At 44.1% G+C, this 21,571-nt stretch overlaps 1 protein-coding gene across 1 annotated transcript; it reads right to left on the bottom strand.

Moving 5' to 3' along the window:
* Window positions 1–4,474: 4,474 nt before the first annotated feature.
* On the bottom strand, window positions 4,475–21,181 carry LOC131572885 (protein MCM10 homolog). Its single transcript, XM_058826311.1, has 20 exons — window positions 21,077–21,181; window positions 20,016–20,066; window positions 18,915–19,235; window positions 17,998–18,111; window positions 17,274–17,408; window positions 16,895–17,069; window positions 16,023–16,188; window positions 15,342–15,509; window positions 13,888–14,004; window positions 12,645–12,844; window positions 11,622–11,722; window positions 10,520–10,621; window positions 10,304–10,421; window positions 9,715–9,943; window positions 8,710–8,869; window positions 7,921–8,039; window positions 6,951–7,064; window positions 6,062–6,207; window positions 5,804–5,846; window positions 4,475–5,425 (listed from the first exon to the last, which is right to left on the bottom strand). The coding sequence occupies exons 2-20, from the start codon at window positions 20,020–20,022 to the stop codon at window positions 5,342–5,344; spliced, it is 2,619 nt and encodes an 872-aa protein (XP_058682294.1). The 5' UTR covers window positions 20,023–20,066; window positions 21,077–21,181; the 3' UTR covers window positions 4,475–5,341.
* Window positions 21,182–21,571: the final 390 nt, after the last annotated feature.

Below are 21,571 nucleotides of genomic sequence, written 5' to 3'. Positions count from 1 at the left end.
CTCAAGGGCTGTGTTGTGTCATTGCTGCTGCTCAGAAACTGGCAGTGTCATTGAACACCCCAGTGCAAAGCATCAACCCTCAGCTTGTTTCCATTTCCCCCCAGTCCACCCAAAGATGTCAAAACAGCACCAAAGGCTGCAGTGATGGGCTCTTGTGGCACCTTCTGCCTTGGTTTGTGATTCTTTATCTTCGTGCAGCATCTCTAGGTTTTCTTGTTTGTTTGTTTTTTAAAGGTGAGGTTTGAGCAGTTAATTATTGGTCCTACACCCTTGGTGCTGGAGTGAGGTGTCTGGGCTGTGGTTCCCACACGGACACAGACATCCTCTCAGCAGCCTCTGGTTTGACCACAACACCAAGAAGTCTGATGAGGGGTCACTTAGGACAGACCCCCCAGCCCGGTTTAGCAGGTGATTTTGGGTGTCCTGGTTGCACATACCCTCTGTAACCCTGGCACTGATCAGCTCCTGTGGAGAGCATGGGCCCAGATGAATGATTTCCAGTGAGTTGGAGATCCCTCTGCTGAGTCCTTTTCATGGGATTTTTGTGAGAACTTGGTGTATTGTGTCTGGTTCACAGCACAGGATTCATGAAGAGACTTCCCTGTCTGGCATCACTGGTGGAGCAGGGTTAACTGCAGAGGGAGCTGTGACCACAGAGAAGAGCGACAGGTGTCACATTCCCACTTTCAAGACTGAATTTCTCTTACTATGGCCAGGAAAGAGACAGAAGGTTAGCTTTGTTTTTAGAAATTTATACACCTCTGCCTATGGATTGAGGCTTAAAATTGTCTCTTTCAGAAGAACAAACCCATCAACGACCTCAGAGGTCATCTAAACTCATTGTCCTACCTGATGAAACTTGTGTCCTCATTCCTCCGACTCTGTTTGGTAACAGCCCTCTGGGGTAGGCTGTGCTTGTTCTGATGGGGAGAACACAGTTGGATGAAGCTGGATTCTCCCAGAATGGATGTGTGGTGTTGCTGGATACCTCCCCTGTAGCAATAATACCTTTGAGAAATAAACTTTCCAAATCCATTAGCAGAGCTTCAAGGGTCAGGGAAATGCAGAAGCTGTTGAAAGGCTTGGGTTGCTGTGTGTTGTAGTGGAGCAGCACTTACCCTATGAGAAAAGTTGCTTGAAATTAGAAGCAAAATATTTAAAGTGATTTGGTAATACTGTGTTTTAGTTTAGCCTTGGCTTGGTGGGGTGTTTCTTAAAATTTGCTGTAGGTGTTCAGTTCACACTGGAGGTAGGTGTGCTCCTAAATTTATGTAACCGTGTGTTACATCTAAAACTTTGTTTCCAACTAACTTCATGTTCCTGCAGTTTAGATTAACCATGTTAGCTCTCCTTCTACTATATTTTTTTAATAGCAGCATCCAAGTTTCAAAAAGGAACATGTAAAAATTAGACATCCAGCTGCTTATTTGGCCATCTGCAGTTGCATGAAGCCCCGGTGTTTCAGACACTTTATTTGCCTTGACATTTCACATGTGTTGAAAACAAAGGCTTCCTGGAGCTTGGTAAAAGACAATAAACACAGAGAAGATCTTTTGCTTGGAATTTATGTGCTATTTTCCAGACTAGCAGTTCAGAAATGTCAGATTTAGTCTGACTCCTGGCCTTGCTGACAGCGGTTGTGTGCTCAGCGCTTTGATGTGAAGACACTGGGTAGGTGCCAAAGGAAGGATTTTGAATCCTGGCTTTGGCTTCTATGCTGTAGATCAAAGTCCTACTTCATGCAAGAGAAATGGGGGAAAAAAGGAAGTTTAATTAACTACATTATAGTTTTTTCAAAGTAGATTTGACTCTATAAGCTGATCTGGGATGTGGGAGGTCCTTTTCCAGCAGTCATTTGTAATCAAAGTGGCAGTGAGTGATGCTCAGTGTCTTCACACAGTTCTCACCTCACCATCTTAGAGTGTTATTACAGTGATGTTAAGAACATGATCCAGGAGCAGCTGGAGAAAGAAGTAATTGAATTTGGACATGCAAAATAGAAAATAGTTTCTGCTCCAGACCTTGTGCTATTGTCTTGTAACTCACAAGTAATTTTGGCCTTTCTGCTGATAAGGCTTCTTGCTGCCTGCCTGTGCTGGAGAAGCGCCCTTGCTCCACAGACAGCCCCTTCACACCCCTGGAAATCAGCCCAGCAGCTCTGCAAATTTCTCCTCCAGCTCTACTCATCACCATTCCCACCTCTGGGCTGCCAAAATTGATTTCATCCACGTGCTTTGCTATCTTTTCAGTGCAAATCAGCCCAGGTAGGACAAGCTTGTGTCAGCAGGTATTTAGGTAGGAGAGGCTGTTACTCAGTCCTTCTGTAACTGGATTTGCAAGAAGGACATAATTTATAAAACATCCATCCAAGCACCTTCTCTGCTCACATCGGTCCAATGAGCCTTTTGGCTTACACCAAACAGGGTTTTGTGCATTGGAGCTTGTAGCTTTTAATTTAATTTAGTGTTGTCTGTACATTTCTGTTTGAGGCTTTGAAGAGACAGTAAATAAGTTAATGGGTGTTTTTATGGCCAAACAGATCTGCTCATACCAGGAACAAGAAGGAAATACTGCATTCAAAGATTCTGTTTTCTAGATTTGTTGCTGTTGTTTTGTGGGGTTTCTTAATGCAGACAGTTTGGAAGAAGTTAGCAAAGGTAGTGCAAGGAAAAAGATCAAACTTTAAAGTGACCTCTAAAGACCAGGATGGGAAATCTGTGCCTGAGCCCCAGCCTCTTAGGAGCCAGATCTGTGTGCTTTTTGCCCCCGTGTAAGGAACTTGCCCCAAATGCTGCATTACAAAAGCATTTCATGCTAATACAAGACAGGTGCAGCAAGGCTGAACAGCTGATGGACTTCAAAGAAAACCTGACCTACAAAATCAGATTGCTGCAGCTACTTCAGGTAATCAAAGATTATGATGAGTTGTGCATTATTTATTTTTTCTGGTCACTCTCTTGATATACTTTTATATACATATATATATATATATATTCTATTAATGTAAGATAACTAATATAGTTGGCAAAATCATATTAATATAAAATTCCATGTGTGATTATGTGTTTAAGGATTTTAACATCCTTTTTTCTGGACAAAATCAACCAGTGAATCACTTTCAGTACAAGCGTACATGGGAAGTCATTGGTACTGATGGAAAATGTGGATTTTATTTTATTTTTGAAATAAATATTAAATTGTAGCAAAACCAGCTTTAATGGCTGCACTGGATTATTTCTGTGGTTCAAAAATTCTATTGTGGCTTGTGTGGCTGAATAACCAAAGTGAACCCTGGTGAGGGAGGTGCTGGGTCTGAGGGAAACACCAAGGTGCTGCAGCTGGGAGTCACCCAAAAATCCAGTAACTGCTGGTCCTGCAGGATGTTTGGGCCAAACCCATTTTTGAGACAGCTTTGAGCAAAGCACCTGCCATTATCTCCTCATCTCCTTGCTGTGACCATCCTGACTGACCCTAGCGTCCCTGTTGTTAGAAGCCAGTATTCTGGGATCAGGGTGGTAGTGCAATCTCTGGCACAAGAAAAGCATCTCAAAATAGTGAGGCACATAAATTCAATACATTCATCTCCCCCATTCCACTCCTTGTTTACTGTTAGAGCTTTAGCAAAGCAACTGGTTTGGTTTTCTTCACCCTATTTTTGCAGACAAGCATTGCTTCCACACTCCCACAGAGATACATGTCTTACATATCCCAGTCCTAGAGGCATTTATGAAAATAAAGCATTAACCCTCTTTTGACATCTTCATTTCTGCAGAACCTCCTTTCCTTGGGCCCAAGAGGCAGGAACTAGAAAAAGTGTGAACCTTTCAACGTGCTGGCTGAAGACTGATACCAATGTGGAGTTTTATGGTGGTCTTGTGACTCTAGGTGAGAAACTCCTGTTAAGTCTGAATGAGTAAATTCTGTAAAAGCCAAAATTACAGACCAAAAATCATTTCCTTTTGGTGATTCTGCACTGAGCTTGTGGGCAAACAAAGATGCTGAGGAAGCAACTCTTCCCCCTCCTCAGAGAAATACCATGCAGACCCAGGGAGTGTTTTATTCTGTACTCTATTTATTCTGAATGAGGAATCCACAGGAGATGTTGCCAAGCAATGTCACAGTTACTGATTTTGTCCCCTGGCAGTGACACCCCACTCAGCAAATGGTACCAACAGGAAACTGAAATGAATGCTATCAGCCAAGTTGCACCAATAAAAGCACCAGTAAGAGATGAGGGCTGCAGAATGCTGAGGTGAATCTGTCCAGTTGCTTCAAATGAAGTAATTTATCTTCCAGCCCCTGTGCAAGCAAACAACAGGCATCAACAGGACTGCCGGGCCATGTGAGACGTTTAGTGGCACTTTGATCAAATCACTAAGATCAGAGGGGGTTTAGGCATTTAAAAATACCCTGTGATCCTACTGTGCATGGAAGAAAAGGCAGGGCCAGGAAAAGGCTCAGGTCCAGGAAAAGCTGGTTAAATGCCCCAGGCATTCCTACAGAGATGTGCTGTCAGAAAAATGCCTGTACAGTGACAGCAGTTCTCAGGAGCCACCACTTGGAGGGAGATTTGATCCTGCTTGGTCTGAGACAGCTACTGTTCCTCTTTAAAACACCAGAAAAAGCGTAAAAGCTTTTAAATATAATCACTCAGCTCTTTAAAACCACTCACAAAATGGTGCCAGATTCACTGATTTTTTTTTTTTTAAATGGGAGCTACAGGTCTGTAGCCACAAGAACACTGTAGTGTGGATGGTGCTGGGGGACAGGGAGCTCTGTGTCTCCAGCATAAACACTGCTGGCTAGCAGGGCCAAAGTCATGGAAGAGTTTTATAACAGGTAAACCAAGGAAAAGCATAGAACTACTGTTTGACATCTATTCTTAACGGTTCAGAATGAGTAATTTTGAAGCCAATGGAGAATACTCTGTGCCTACAACCCTCTCACACCCCTTTTTGTCCACGAGCTGAAGACAGGTTGGCATGAACACATCAGAGTATTAATTTCATAAGTGCTTATGGAATCTACAATCATTCCCATTCATGATGTCTGTCACCTAATAGTGAAATCACTCTTGTGTTGGTAGTTGGAAAGAACAGGCATGAATGTGTATTTCACATGCAGTCTTATTCAGTCAATTAAAAAAATATCAAAGTTCAATATCCATGCACATGCAATATCCAAGTGGCCTGGTGGACACTTGGCAGATGATATTTTCATCAAAAACTGATTCCCCTACTGATTCATCACTAAAATCTGAATCCTCTTGGCAGTCCAGTATAAATGTGTGTTTCAGACACAAAAATCCATCCATATGTTGTGAAAAAAAATCAACTCCAGGTCACTTAAGACTATTGAGAAATTTTGGTTGTTCTTCTCCTCTTGGCAAAAGCGTTTCTCCACCAATCTTCGGGCCTTTTTTCTCCTGGAAACATTAACCATGAAGAAAATAAGTTGAATGTGTGGTGTCTCCCAAACACTTCTCTGGCAGAAACTGTGGTAGGGCTAAATTACCTGACTAAACATTGACAGACCCTCTAAGGACCCTGACATTCTGAACTCTTACAATTTTGTTCAAAAGCCATTTCCCCATGGTTAAATAAAACAAATCTTTGAGAACAGAAAGCAAAAAGTAGAAGTCCACTCTAACACAGCCTGCAGGCACCTGTGTGTGCCTGATGAAATGCAGAGCTGCTTGGCTTTGCTGGGAGCTCGTACGGGCACAGAACCAAAGAGAGGGACAAAAGTACCACAGGAAGCAGCTGGAGTGCTGAGGTGCTCAGAACTGCTGGCTCACACTTACCTTTAGCATCCCATCTCGCTCCCACTTGAAGAGGCCACAGTTACTGAAAGATGAAGATGGCAAGTGAGGACCACTGTGCTGTGTCTGCTACACAGTGTGAGGGGATCCTAAAGTAGCCCCACACCCAGCCCATGTGGGGCCCTTAGCACAAGGGCTAATATTCCCCTTTTAGGACACAGGTATGTGACTCACAACAAGTTACTTGTGAAGGGACAGTACCTTAGTCCCAGTCACTATTTCATGAGGCTCATTTCTTACCTGCAGTGCTTTTTTGGAAGCCTGTCAAGGGAAATAGCTCTGCTTCCACAAGGACATTTGAAAAATCTCTTGATGGCATCGTGCCAGAGGTAGTCATGGTTATCCTGCACACAGGTCTCCAGAGGCTTGAAATAGGTGTAATTACACTGTCAGGGAGGAGAGAGAACGAGCATATGAGACCTGTTGTGAGGGCTGGCAACAGCCGAATGTTCAGAGGAAAGCATCCCTGTCCTCTCCCATCCTGAGGAGCCCAGCAGTTGGATCACCACCCTAGGCTTTGTCACTGCTTCTTCTAATGCCATCCTCCCCTTGCCACCACCATGGTCCTGCTCCCAGCACTTCATAGGGCACAAGCGTCCCTCTGTGCAATCCCAAAACAGGTAGGGAAGGCAGCAAGAGGGTAAGTTCAGCAGGGGCTGAAACTTTGTGAGAGGTAATGCTTCCCTTCCTCTCAGTACATCTGGGACAGTCAAAAAGCTCCACTCCTCTTCCTGATGGCAAAATCCCTGGAAATGCAGATAGAGGATTCCTGCCCACCCAGTGTTAATGTTTTCAAGGACTTTGCTTATTTTTTCATGAAATATGGGCAACTGAGGGTCCTGGTATGAAGCACTTGCCGGAAGAAACAGAAATTCAGGACAGCAATACCCATGGAAGCACTGGCATAAGCACTGAGCTGAGATGTTGAGCACAGCACTAAACCTTGCCATGTCTCAGTCACTCCATGCACAGGTTGCTCTCAGCAACAGGCATAAGGAACAAAACATCAATCCCTGCACTGGACCACAGCCAACACAGTGACAGATGGGAATCTGCAGGATAATTCAGCACCATTTTGTAGAATCTGTGTTCCAGTCCCCTGCTGGTACCCTGGCTCCCCTTCACTCACCGTTTTACATGTCACAACTCGGCATTTCACTGCTTTAATGTTCCTCATCTTCTCTTCCAGTTCTTCCTTTTTCACCAGTGGCTGAAAGTATTGCTCCTGCAGTTCAGCCTCAGCCTGTGGGGCACACAAAATGGGTTGTGAGGACACAAAGAGGGGAGAAGCCACTCCATAAATGGCCTTAGGGCAAATTATTACTAGGCCTGCTTGAAGCAGACTGCAGTCTGGAAGCAGAGAAACACATCTCTCTTGCTTCAAATAACCCATTATTGTATAAAGGCTGTAGTTCACCAGCACTGAAATGAGCCACCTCTGAAATGCAGAGTAGGAAGGTTTAACAACAGCAGGAAGTACTGAAATAAGCACACATCCATGAGGACAGTGCAGAGAGAAGTCAGGTAGGCAGATGTAATTAATGGAAGAGGGTCTTAGCCAAATACTACTCCCCAAAAGACCTTAAAACAACTACGACTTCATGCCAATAAGTGTCCAAGATAAGAGTCCTGTGCCGTTGGAGGAGCTGTAACCCTGAGAAAGTGTTCAGCAGAGTGAGAAACCCAACCTCAGCTCTTCAGGGCACCTGATGGCATTTCACAGCTGACATGAGCCACAGATGAAGGTGGCAGCTGGCTTTATGTGGCCAAGATGCCAAGTAATGAGGGACAAAATAGGCATATGGCTCATTTGATTTTAAGGCAGAGGGATTTCTTTGATTATCCACCAATAGGAAACTTCACTGATTCTTCCAAACACAACAAAAAAACCTGATGTCAACTGGCAACATGACCTCACCCCTAAGGCAAAAGTGCTGACTTGCAGGCACTGTGCCCTGTGTGCCCAGAGACACCCAGCCTTAGTCCTTGGGACAATCTGGAGCCTATGAGATGTTTGGGTGCCTGCTTCTTGCTGAAATCACAAAGTCCAGTCAGCTCCCGGTTCTAAGCCCTCAGTCATGGCTGGATGGAGGCCATACCTCTTTTAGGACATCTGTGTGCTTGGACTTGGCCTTCAGGATTTTCTGGAACTCTTCTGACTCCAGATAGGCCAGCTGCTCACGCCGTTTCTTTTGGGCAGGTTCCAGTTCATCCATTTCTAGGGAGACAAAAAGGTTCAGTCCTACAAAACAAGGCTGTGATGGCTAAACTTGCTCACTGCAAGAGATTCTGGAAGTCTCAGCTCTCCCAGGCAGATGTTGAGGTCAAACAGCAGCCTTTCATAGTTTGGGAACATGAAAACAAGTTCAAAATATAGCTTCAGAAAAATAAAATAATTTTTTAAAAATAACATTGCATCTTCTCTCAAAGCACTGTACTAGGAATTTTCACATTACTCCCAGGAGTGCAAGCAGTGTTCCCTCACTGACTGATGAAGAAACTTTAAAGGGAATTAAACAATTCATATAACATCACACAGTAAATCACCAGCAGGCAATCTCAAGTTCCCACAAAAAATTCAGATACTTCCCCAGGTGGGATTAGTTCTTGGTTTCCCTTGGTGAAGTCAGCCTTGCACTGCAGATGCTCAAGTCCCGGAAGAAAGGGAACAGAGATGAGCACAGGGAGCTATCAGAGATTACATTTCACACTTTCTCCACAGGGTTAGAGATTTTTTTAGTCTGTCCAACAAACCCTTGAAGTTCCAAACGGACCTAATTTCGCCTCTTTTCAGTACAGCAATTAAGTCCTTAACCCAGAGCAAGTCCTGCTCTGTCAGTAGGACAGAAGCACTTTTTTTTTCTGTTCCAGAAGCTAACAGTACATACCATTGTCTGCTTCTGCACCTTGTGGCTCAGCAACATTTTTCTCAACTCGTTCAACAATTTCTAGGACATCCTCAGCATCAGTCCGTTTTCTCTTGACACTGTTTGGATCCGTTTTAGAGAGAATGTGGCCTTTTGCTCGTAGTCGTTGTATTGCCGCCAGCTAGAAAACAGGAAAGAGCAGGGGAAGTGTTGGTGACCTGTCTGTCTCCCAGCTCCTACTTCCAGAAATAGCAGAGGAAGAGAGAACATCCACTCACTGGAAGAGAGAACATCCACTGGCCTGAGCATGGAGCTGGCTGGAGAGAGGCCCAACAAAATTCCCAGCTCTGACATACACCCAACCTCTCGTGACTTCCCAAACCATAAAATCACTTCTCCACAGGTGTTACCAGGCCTAGTGTCTCTGCAGCTGAGCTTTACCCGATTCACAAATCAGTAAGTTTTTCAGAGAAATTAAATCACTTGAGATTTCCACATAAACTGATAATAATAATTTGGAACTAATAGAAAATTTCTTACTATTATTCCTTCTCATACTCCCAGAATGCTAAGACTTCCTCATTCTAGCTGGAAAAGTGTCTTTGACAAACAAATGAACATATTTTTGCCAAAAAAAGATCCAGTCTGTTTTGGCTAGAAAACAAAATTATCCAGACTCGTGACACAACACAGCTAAATCAGTTGTTTGCCTACCTGTCAAACAGAAAACACCTGCAATACACCGCACTAGCAATGCCAGAGTTTAGCACTCCAGGGATTCTCAGCACAAATCCCTTGCCTTAAGGGACTGACTGAAGGCAAGATGGCAGCATGGACTTTGGCATTAACAGCTATCAGGAACCACAGGTATCCTGTGTGCTGCAATGTAGGCCAGTGTGGTCCCACAAATGAGAAACTTCACTAACACCAGAACTGAGCTGGGCCATATCTGACCAAAGACTCCTACGACAAACCAAATTTCCCTTAACCTCTCTTTAATACTTAAAAGATCAAAAGAGCTGGTACCTTTTTGGCTTCTGCCAAGCTGTCTAGCTTTGGCCTTGGAGGTGGAGACTTGTCAAAGAAGAGGATATCTTCTCCTTCTGAGAAGCCTGTACCTAGCCTGGGCCTTTTAGGAGTTGATATTTTTGCAGCTTTGGGAAATTCCGCCCCAGGCACTGGGGAATGGAGGGAGGTCTGTCTGGAGGAGGACGGGAGAGCAGGAGTGCTGGCTTTACCTGTGTTCTGAAGAAACCTTGTAAGACAAGAATAATCATTCAGTTAGGGACACAAGTCAGAGATAGAAATGCTTAAGAAACAAATTGGAGGGGATGCAGACTATGATTTTTTACTATTTGGCCTTTTAATTGCTAAAAGAAACACACAGCAATTTTGGTATTTGGGAGAAGAAAACGAGACTGGTAAAGGACTCACTGGGGATCACTGAAATCAAGAATGACTTGAAAAAGTCACCAGAAAGAGTGAATGACCAATTGTTTTCAAAGCTAAAATCAGAGAGAAGCATCACTCAAAGCTGAGAAGTAAGAAGTGAAAACACAGCTATCCTTAAGGCTACAATAACAGAGCCCTTCCTGTGAAAGCCAGTTTGTCTTACCGCCTCTGAATCTCTTCAGACCGCTTTTTTCGGGCCTCCAGCAATTTCTGTTTCTGTTGCTTGAGCAGTGCTGAAGCAGAGATAGACTGGAAATTTGCCCCTTGCTTCTTTTCAGCATCTGGGAAAAAAGAACAAACCAAAATAAAAAGCCACTTTGTTCAGAAGGAGGTGGAGTGATTCTAGGAGTGGGTCTTCCTTCAGGCAAAAGGACAATACCTGTTTTGGTCCAGTGTTTGCAGAGATTTCGTGCTCCGAAAGTTGGCTGTGCCAGCAGTTCCCTGAATTCTTCAGAACACTGCATGGGTCTCTTTGCTGCACCTGAGTGGAAGAGGCAGAAATACAACAGATTTGAAGTGAGGAAGGAATGCAGGCCTGGCTTTCGGGATATAAAGTTGTCTAGGTCGGAAGAAACCCTTGAAGGTCACCTGACCACTTCTCAAAGCAAGACCAACATTTACATTCTATTTGGTTGCCCAAGGTTTTGTCATTTGTCACAGACATTTCTATCCCTTCAGGAACTCAGTCACTCAGTTCCTCATCAGCCTTGGCTGTCTCTGTTACTCCCACCATTCCCATTTTTAGGATGCTTGGAGTCCTGAAGCCCTCCGTACTTTATCCCTGAAGAATTAAGAGCAGCTAAAAGCTGCTATGGACATACACTATGTTGTCTGAGGCAACTGATGGAACTGAAAGATGCAAATAAGAATAAGTGGCATCTAGAACACAGTTTGAATAATCTGTCACCTGCTCTACAAGGAGCATAAATATTAAGTGCTTTATAGAAACAAAGCAGAGGCAGAGAAGACTGGTGACATCCCAGGGGCGACAAAAGGAACATGCTTTGACACAAAAGAAAAGCACTAGAAACAAGGTGGGTTCTCAGGAGGTCTTCTGCATTGCAAACCTGACTGATTTATACTTAGTATTCATTAGAAGCTTTCAAGGTTGACAGAAGTAATTTATTTTAATCAAATAAAATAAATTCTCTGGTTCAAAGTTCTTAAAATTTCCAATTCCCATTAATCTGGCAAAGATCTTCTGTCACTGTCCAAAGACAGAACAGGAGACTTAATTTGGGGGCACTGATGTAAAAAAGATGCATGGAGCCACACAGTTGCTTAGTTACATTTGCCTTGAAATTGTGATCTCAAGAGGGAAGAGGAGTTTTCACCAACTGAGGAAGCTGCCTGCAAATGACCCCTTCTGCACCAAAGTGACTGCCAGGTTCATTCAGCGACTAGAAGGCCCTGGGACACATCTACACATTGAACTGAAAACATCTAAAGAGTGAAGAGACTACTTGGGGGTAACTGGGTACCAATTTTCTGCCTGGTTTCCTGGACAATTGCATCAGATCCTTTCACGACCAGGTTGGAGAGAGTGGTTTGAATCTTCCTTTTTGGCACAGCAGCTGCTGCACTAGAAAGAGGAAACAAATATAAAACATCAGTTTTCCCATGCTTAGAGCAAGGACAGAAGCCTGAATACTAGCCCAATGATACAACAAAACTCTAGCCACCCCAAAGGGCCATCTGTCTGTTTTTTGGAAGGATGTGAATCTAAATTCAAATTCCAGCATAATGTTTAGGATCTCCCATTTCTCCTTTTGTTGAGATATGTATTTCCTATGCATTACAGGAAAACTAAACATAGATCAAAGCTTTGCTTTGCTCACAGGTTGTTCCAGGGACAGAAAGGAGGTTGGAACTGCTTCATTACTGTGGAGTCACACCAGGTATCAGAAGGCAGTGGTAAGGGAATAAAAGCTGTGTCCAAGCACAGGGCTGGATCCAGCTGTGACTCATCTTTCCACGGCTGTCTTCATGGGATTTGGATAAAGGACTCGGCCATTATGGGATGCACACTGATCTTGGTCAATCCTATTTCCTCATTAACCCAGAGTGACACTATTATTTCAGCCAAAGAAGACATGAGGAAATGCAGAAAACTCTGACTCTGGGATTAAATGCAGTAAGCCATAAGAAAATACAGTTACAATCTCAGAGACTTGAATGCTTGGGATATCATGATCTCAAAGCCCATTAATCTTCTGAAACACAAAGCTGCCTGGCTTCACACCACAGTAGTAATGTAGAGGTAAAAACAACCCTCACCACATCTTAGTACCAACTTAAATTTTTTCCTGTCAAACAGCAGCTCTGTTATCCCATGTGGCCTGTAGGATTATGCCAAATGTGGGGCTTTATTCCTATTTGGTGAATGTAGTTAAGGCAAAGGCATTCTCTAAATGAATAGACTCCCTTAGATATAGCTTCAGGCTCCCTTGTACTGGAGAGGGAAATTCTGTTCAAGAACAAGGGAAAGAAATGGTTTCTCTTACACTGAGGCAGCATATGCTGCTGAAGAGACTCCTCCATAGTAAAACCCATCCTGACACAGCCTCTCCTTCAAAGTGGGATTTTTCCGACCAAATCTTTTGGGAATGCGGCCACCAGAAAAGGTGGACTGCAGATCTGCCCGCTTTGAGCTGACCTTCTTGTACTGGGATTGTATGTGATACTGACAATATTCACAGTCATTCTGAAAAGAAACGGGAGAAGCCTGTTACAGAACATCAGCAATTACAATTTCCTTCATTCCTCTCACCCACATGCACCCTTGTATGGCTAAAATGAAGTAACATCTCCACTGTGGTATTCCAGCATTTGATCAACTAAGCAAAAATATGCCCACACTTGAGCAACAAAAAACAAAGTTAATTTGCCTATACTCATCACTGGAAACAACTCTGTGCATCAAGGAATTTTAAGGCTATTCCTTTAAGTCAACTCATATTCCACCCAGGACCTCTTGCCCAGACTCTGTATTCTTGACTCTACTCAGTGTTATGTACTGTATGCAGAGCCTCCTCCTGGAGTGGATCTGCAATCACAGTCCTCATTCGCTACAAGTACCTTCTGAATTTGTCTTCCCACTTCCCACACGTCCAGCTCTTCCCCAGTTCTTCATTCCTTCATTTTTTTCTGCTCCTTCTGATACTCTACTATCTACAGCCCTTCTGACTGATATGAGGTTCCTTTCGGTATCACAGCATCTCCATAGCCATGAAGTAACATAATCCACAAGTCCTTTAAACTACTACAAGTCAGTAACGTCCTAAAAGAAGGATCCCAACACTTTTTTTTCTCTCATCTCTAGTGCCCCACATTCAGGTGTAACAACTTGCAACTATGCTGGACAAGAGAGCTCATTGGGTTAAAATCATTCAAAAAAAATAGCCATTCCCCCCCCAAAAAAAATCTTATGTTATTTTTCCCTGGATGAGTTCTCTAGCGCAGTGCATGGAAGCTTGCACTGGAGCAAAGGAGAGTGAAAGGGTATGGCATCATGGGTCAAGACCATCTCCTTTCACTGCAGCACCAGCCTTACATTTAGGGAAATCCCCTGCACAGTGACAGCACAGAAACAGCTCCTCTGGGTTTCATTTCTCACTTTCTCCACCCACTTTAGTTAGTTGCAAGTCAAGATCCAGAAACAAGTAAAAAAGTCAGAGTATCAGTACAAAATCATCAGCCAGATTTTCACCAGCAGTTTAGGAGTGCCCTGACTACTGAGATACAGACCAGGTTCACAATTTGTGCACAAGGATCACCATTCTTCTTCCTGGCTTTGCAGGTGCCCATATCCAGAGCTTCTCCCATAAGAAGGATCTTCTGGGGATGGTCAACGGACAAACACACCTGGACAGAAATCAGAACACTCCTGGATAGGCCTCTTTCTAGATGTCACTTGTTTGTCTTTGATCTGGTTCAGTACCTCTGGTACTAACAACATAGTCTTCAAATGCAGGCCTAGCTTAAGAAAACCAAGTGTCCTATTTAGGTTGAGAAATGGCTCAGTTAAAAAGAAAAAGGTGAATTTGTTTCTCACAAAGAGATGAAAGACATTTGTGTTCTATGCTCAGAGCCTCAGGAAACCAAAAAACGCTTAAGGCAGCTCAAATTGTGCTGTAAATGCTCCTGTACAGCTGCTTGACTCTGACACCATCGTGACCCCCATATCCAGCAGGGGATGGGAGGAAGAGCTGTACCAGGGCTCTCTGTCCTTCTCCAAATGTCTTGGTCCAATCAAAACTGAGTCCTGTGCAAGAGGAGTGTCCAATTCACACAACCAAATACACCAGGGACTGTTGTCTGTAGCTGGGGACAATTTCAGAAGTCAGTTTTAATGTAGTAATAAATGTGAACATTTTAGCTACGGAGAGCCATTCTTCAGTTAAATGCAGCCTTCCTCTTAAATCTGGTGTGCCTTTTTGCTCACCAATGGGACTATCTACTGCCTAGTCATGCTAGCTTAAGCTATTCTACAGCTTAAAAGACAATTAATGAGATCCTTAATTTTTCTATTTGGACAATTTAAAATGCAGAACACTATGTGATCAGCTACTAGACTGAAATTCCCCTTGACAGAAGTAACTGGAAACAGATTACATTGCAGTGCAATTAAAAATATATTGATTTATTAGTAAAATGAAGCCATCTTTAATGTTCTGCATTTATAAATAATTAAACAAGTGAACTACTATGTATCAACTGACATATTTACATAATACATTGTTTGTCTAATAAATCAAATGTTGCTGCTTCTCTGCTGTGATTTTTGAATCAGAAACATTTTGTAATTGTATCTCATGCTTGAATTAGAAGAGAGAAATGTGCTTCACCTTTTTGGGCTTTGAGAGACCTCTAGGTTGAAATAGGTGTTGCACTGGAGTAGCTGAATAAAATTAAATGAAAATGCACTCCCTATATTTGTGGAAAAGCCAACTGCTACCAAGAGCAGATTAAAAACTGAAATAAACTCTGGGTTTAAATGCTTAATAGGACTTCTTGAAGTCCAGTCTTCCAGGAGGCCAGGAGCAGATACACACCATGCAACTACCTGAATGCAATTCAAACTTGTTGGGCAGACTGCTGCAATTTCAACCTGAAGATATGTTATAAAGCTAAATCTCAACCAAATATGAAAAGGTTCAGCTATAGGTTTTTATCCACAGTTGAATGAAAAGTCCTCTCACCTCATCTGAGCCTTCTTTGGGTTTCATAGGGTTGGCATTAAGCAGGCCAATGACTGTGCCTTGGTCAGTCTTCCAGTGCTCCTTGTGGACCTCACCAAACAGGAAGAGCGAGACGCACTCGTTGAGGTCCCGCAGGTCGTTCAGCCGCCAGATACTGAAGGTCCTGCCCTGGAAGACATTCCTTTTTCCTTTCAGCTCTGATGGAGACACACTGACTGCATCCCCTCTGGCTGTTTCTTTTAAAGAGATATTCTGACTTTTCCCCAAGATTTTCCTGATTTAGAAAAGCATAATTTGTAACCTCAGGAGAGCTTAGACACAGTATCTCCAGCCATCCATGTTGCCAGTTCTGGAGTTCTTACAGGCCAAAACAGCAAATAATTCTGCTACCACCAACCTTTCTGATATCAAAACTGGGCAGCACACTTGTTTGTTGAATAAAGAGGTTTTTACCCCACTGAACACACAAAACCATGTCATATCCAGATTTATTTCATCAGTAACTTTCTATGGGATACATACAATACTGGATGAAACCAGACAAGCCAAGATCTTTAATACAGACGTTTTCCATTAACTACACGAAGCTGGCTAATTAAGTTGAAGATCTAGGAAAGTTTCTCAGGAAAGATGACCAGCATTTCACTTGAACTGAGCAAGGGATACAATGAAGTCACTTACATTATTTGCACTCTGAGGAGTGACCTTCTTCACTATGACTCCAAATGTGACCCAGTCTATTTCCTCCAGATTTTCAGTAGCAAGTTTGTTCTTCAGCTGTGACAGTCGGATGAGCTTCCTGTTAGCCATTTTCCTGTCCATTTCAGCTGAAGACACCCGGGGTTTTCTAGATCCAGTGAAAGCAGGTAAAAGACAACACATTCATTGGCACAAATCAAAACCAACCAGCACTTTCCTGGGGAGACTACATCTTACACCTCTGTGCCTTACTTCACCCGGAAGTCACTTGAAATAAAACCTCCCATATCAGAAAACTACTGATGACACTTGGTCGTGGACACTTGGTTTTTGTCCAAATAGGTGCATTGCAACTCAGCCCCAAGCCTGCACTAAACTCTGCTCATTTCAGACTAACCAAGAATGGCTGACTGAGCTGGGAATACAGCTTGGGTTCTGGTGAGGACACCGTGAGGATTCAGAGTCCTCTTGTGGCCACACTGAGTATAGGGATGGTGAGTGGCTCCTGAGGTTTCTGTGTACAGCAAAAACTGGCTCAACTGGAGCTCAGCTGGGCTTTGCACATGCCCACTGCTTCCCTGCTCCACCCCTGAGGATGCCCCAGGAAAGGCAGCGCTAATGAAATAAGAGCTTTTCTATTAGAAAAGAGCAGAGGTGAAAACAGAAATGTGGTACCAAGATGAAAGTCAATGTTACATGATTACTGATCAACCAGCCCCTGCTGTGGCTTTATGTTACATCCCCTGATGACAAGTGACTAATCTGACATAGTTAAACCATGTATATACATTGTGTTTTCTTTGCCTTTACTGGAGGGGCTGTCCCCAGACAGGGCTCCGAGCCCAGCTGCTGACCTTAATCTCAGTCCTGAGAAGCTTTCCACAGACACTGGCTGAGTGGTTGCACTGGAGCATGCAGGCACGTGAGAAGTCTTCTCTCTGGTCACCTTACTGGGTGTGTTCCCTACGGCAGACCTGAGGGGCTGGAACGCCAGACTGAGGACTTGCCGTGGAGGAGGAATCTTGTTCTCTTCAGCAGAAGAAAAAAGGCATAGGTCCCATTACAAAGAATGCAATAATTAACTGTAATAAGCTCTCTGCCACTGTGACCAAACCACTCCTGGTGCAGTGAGTAGTATAACACTATCCTGGATGTGTCCACACCACTACTGGGAACTATAAGTTTTCGACAGAGGCTCAGTGTGTTTAATAAAATGTGGACTGAGAATGGTACCTGCTGAGGATGCTTTTGATTTCTGCATTCCTCGCTTGGCTGGTGGTAAAGGATTGCCCAGCTGGGTTGAGAAGCATGGTGACTCTTGCAGCTTCTGAAGTTTCCTTTCCTTTAAGGGTAGACAGGGAGATTTACCTGGCAAAAGGAACAAAAAACTATGAGACCTCGGGATCTGGATTCAGACTCTAAGCTCTGCTCCAAAATGTGTAATTCCCGAATAATAAATCCAAGCCAGTGCCCTACATGAAAATCTTTCAGCCAAGTTGTCAGCTGAAATGCAACAGCTGAAAAAGCCCCAAAGACTCTTCCCCATGACAACTTAAGACTTTGGATGTCACTGCAACCTCAAAGGTGTGGAAAGTAGAAACATCCTATTTTGCAATCTTTCCATGAAGTTTCATTATGACATCCAACAAGCTATAGCAATGGACACAGCTGTATATACTGGGTGTACAAACATCTGCCAGTAAGAAGGGACACCTCCAGAAGAGTCTGGAGCACTTAGTCATGAAAGGTGCTCAATGTAGAATTAATTCATGATGCAGAGACCAAAACTGATTTAATCTGTACCTGTAAGAAACAACCTGTGTGAGAATATACCAGACCGCCATTGCTCCTTGCTACTTAGTGCCCACTTCAGGATTATTTTAAATTCTGCCTACAAACTCACATTTGTAAGCAAATAAATAATAAATCCATTTAATTAATTAATCCATTTCATTACCATCATTACCAGGGGTTTTCTTCTCAGGGCCTGAACTGGATTGTTGCCCAAGAGCAGTCTTCTGCAACTGCTCCTGTAACGTCTTCATCTGTTCTTGCAATTTTCTCAGCTCAGCTAGGAAAGAAAGGAGAAGAAAAAGGATAATAATGAAGACAGCAGGAAGCCATTGCAAACAGGGATTTATGAGATCCCTGGAAGTCTGGCAGTCTTACTGCATCACGGAAACTTAGAAAATGAAAACTTGAGTCACAATGCAGATTTACTTGATTCTACACAGCTCATAGTGAAGGCAAACTTTTCCACATAGTCCGGAGCTGGGTCCTCTCAGAAAAATATTTTACTTAATTGTGGCATGTTCCTTCCCACGCTGAATAAAACTTTCTTACTCACCATCAGACAATTTAAATGGCTGATGATTGCACTCCTTAGCATAAAGAAGTATTTCCTTATATAATCAAATACACAGCCTGGACACAGGAAAGCTGTGGCTGACTCTGCTGCCACAATAACTTCCACACTTGTAGGGCAGAACCTCCTGTCAATAAGCCCTGAGGGGGAAAGTACTGGTGTGCTGGTGAAAGATGCCAGGATGGTGTCTGATGCCTGCCCTGAAGGCTGCAGCAAGATTGCTCTTCATCAGACAAGGCATAGGTACACAGGCAGCCCTCCCTATGCTACTCAGCACAGCTCTATTAGTCTCCCTGGCTTACTTAAGTCCTCTGCCTTTCTTTTAGGAAAAGAGGTTTGGTGAATTTGGCCACTGGACACTGAAAATTGAACTTAGAATCTCTCACAAGGCCTTTCAGTATTTCCTCTCCAGCCATCATCAATAAGAGGGAGGCCATATCTCCTGCCCATTAGCTCTCTAGAGACAGAATATATCAAACAAAACAGATCAAAGATGCTGTTTCAGAAACCTTGCAGTTCTTCATTGGTTTTCTCCTTTGCCTGACTGGGAGCTGAAGTGGGGACAGCTTTCTCTGCCTCCTCCTCTTCCAGCAGGTCATCTACATCTCCGAACAATGTAGCCAAGTTCTCCTTCTCCTCATCAATCATGCTGTTCTCAGCATCAACCTCCTCAGTGTAGGATGCATCATCTTCTGCATCAAAGAGCTCATCGTATTCATCTGGTTCTCCACCCTCATCCTCTGGAGCATCTTCCTCCTCAGGAGAATTCCTTTCCTCAGTTGCTTCGTTTTCTTCCAGGAGGGAAGCCAACAGATCCAAGTCATCATCAGCTAAGGCAAAAATCAGACTCAGAGTTATTTCTCTCCAGTTAAAGAAAAGCTGCTAAGGAATAAAACATCCAAGACACCTTGATTACAAGCTAATGACAACTGAAACTAAATCAAAGCAGCAAGCAGCATCAAAAAAAAAATACACTTCAGGTTTAGCTAAAGGCATCTAGAGAAGCTTCTGGCTGTGAGGCCAGATGGAAAAGTAGTTGCAGATGCTCTCAGCTTGTGGCACAGGTTATCAACTCAGCAGAAAACTTGCCAGCTACTCAGCACTGGCTTTTCCTCCTATGAAGTTCTTTCAACAGTAGCTGCTGTTATACAGAAAAGCCTGGAACCTGTAAACTTGTAGCCAACAGACACCCATGTGGCTTTTGCCAATGGAAGGGAAAGAGGGAGGTGCAAGGCAGGCAACAAAGCATATCTTCGGATATAGTTAGCTCATGGAAAAACACAGAGAACAAAGAAGTAGGGACAAAGGGACAAAAATGGAGAAGAGTAAGTACAGAGAGAAAAACGGGACAGACAGAGCAGAAATGAAAACCAAGAAACTGATTTAGCCTTTGCTGCTGAGGAAAACACCAAACCAGGGAAGGCACAGAGCAGCCTCACAGGAAAGTGACAAGAAGGAAAGCAAGAGGCAACCTGAGCAAATAAACTCAGTGGAATGTAAATTCCTTTGCTAAAAGCCTTACTGGGTTTTCTGAACACTTGAACTTACTAACTAACAGGCTGATAAGAAGACAAGCTTTCCACTGAAAGGAAGAAAATTTTCTCCCTTACCGTCCATAGTTTCACCAGGACTTCTTCAAGAGCCCCTCAAGACAAAATATTCTGTTATGGGGAGGACAAAAGTGATACTGTTAAAGTACATATACCTCATCTAGAAATATATATTGTGTTCAGACTCCTTATTTGACAACTTGCAATCCACCAACTTGGTTTTGTTTACAGCTGCAGATGAGGGCTCCATTTAAAACTTTCACATTTAAACTTGCACATACATTTTCTACATCAAAAGTCTGACCCACGCTGAACCTGCTGCAGTGTAAGGATACTACTTTTATAAAAAAAAAATCCCATTACAGACAGAGAATTTAAGAAATGCCTACCACGTTCTCATAGTAATAACCATTTCCACCTCATCTGATTACACTGAGTACACCATAATTACAACTAGCATTTAACTAGTAATTAAAGTCTAACTTGTTATTCTCAAAAGTGCGCATTCTGCCTTTCTCACAGCTTCTCCATTTAATGGAGAAGGGTCTGCGAAAAACAATCAGCACGGGCGGACATGAATGGGCCAGGGAAGCTTGGATAAGACAGATGGGATATCCACTGAGACCGAATGAGTCACAAACCCAAACTCTAACTGTGCTTACAGAACTTCATGATGCAGAATCTTTTGTTTCGCCCATAAACTCAGCTTTTGATAATTTTCTCATGCTCCAGAATATTCATTTTTAGCAACACTGCATAATTCGCACCAGCAGAGAAGGCTAATGAGCACCGCGGACCCCGCGCTTTTTCCCTCACGGTTCCGCTCTCGGGCCCCCGCTCGGCCGCCTCTCCCACCCAGCAGAACCCCGACCTCCTCTGGGGCTCCCCGACCTTCGGACCAGGCTCCATGCCCCGGGATCGCTCCTGTGTCCCGGGATCGCTCCTGTGCCCCGGGATCGATCCGTGTGCCCCGGGATCGCTCCTGTGCCCTGGGATCGCTCCTGTGCCCTGGGATCGGTCCGTGTGCCCCGGGATCGCTCCTGTGTCCCGGGATCGCTCCGTGTGCCCCGGGATCGCTCCTGTGCCCCGATCGCCCCGATCGCCCCGATCCCCTCACGCACCCCGCTCACCGCAGCGCGCGCTGCCAGTACCCGCCAGAATTCGGACCGGCCCCGCCCCTTCCGCGCACGCGCGGATCATCTTTAGTGAACATCTTTAGTGCTGGCAGCCGCGGCGCTGCCCGGCGCCATCTTGGCTGTGGGCGGGCGGAGGGGAAGTGGCGGGTGCCCGCTGAGGGGCGGCGATAGCGGCGTGTGGAGCACGGAATCGATGGGACTGGAAAAGTCCTATCGAGTCCAACCTATAACAGATCACCACCTGTCAACTAGATCGTGGCACTGAGGGCCACGTCCGGACTTTCCTTAAACATCTATAGGGACGGTCACTCCTCCACCTCCTTGGGCAGCCCGTTCTAGTTTCGAATCACCCTTTACGGAAAGAAATTCCTCCCAGTAGTCGAGCCTAAACGTCCCCTGGTGCAGCTTGACGCCATGTCCTCTCATTCGGTCACTGGTTAGCCAGGAGCAGAGCCCGACCCCCACCTGGCTACACCCTCT

Source organism: Poecile atricapillus, chromosome Z (assembly GCF_030490865.1).
Source record: "Poecile atricapillus isolate bPoeAtr1 chromosome Z, bPoeAtr1.hap1, whole genome shotgun sequence".
Classification (NCBI taxonomy): domain Eukaryota; kingdom Metazoa; phylum Chordata; class Aves; order Passeriformes; family Paridae; genus Poecile; species Poecile atricapillus.
The sequence above is the reverse complement of the archived record's forward strand: the minus strand, read 5'-3'. Positions and strand labels throughout refer to the sequence as shown.

Coding starts and splice junctions, on each gene's coding strand:
- LOC131572885 (XM_058826311.1), bottom strand. Junction 12,845..13,887: donor GTGCACAAATTGTGAACCTG/GTCTGTATCTCA, acceptor GTTTCTTTTCAG/AATGACTGTGAATATTGTCA. Junction 9,944..10,303: donor TCTGAAGAGATTCAGAGGCG/GTAAGACAAACT, acceptor TTGTCTTACAAG/GTTTCTTCAGAACACAGGTA.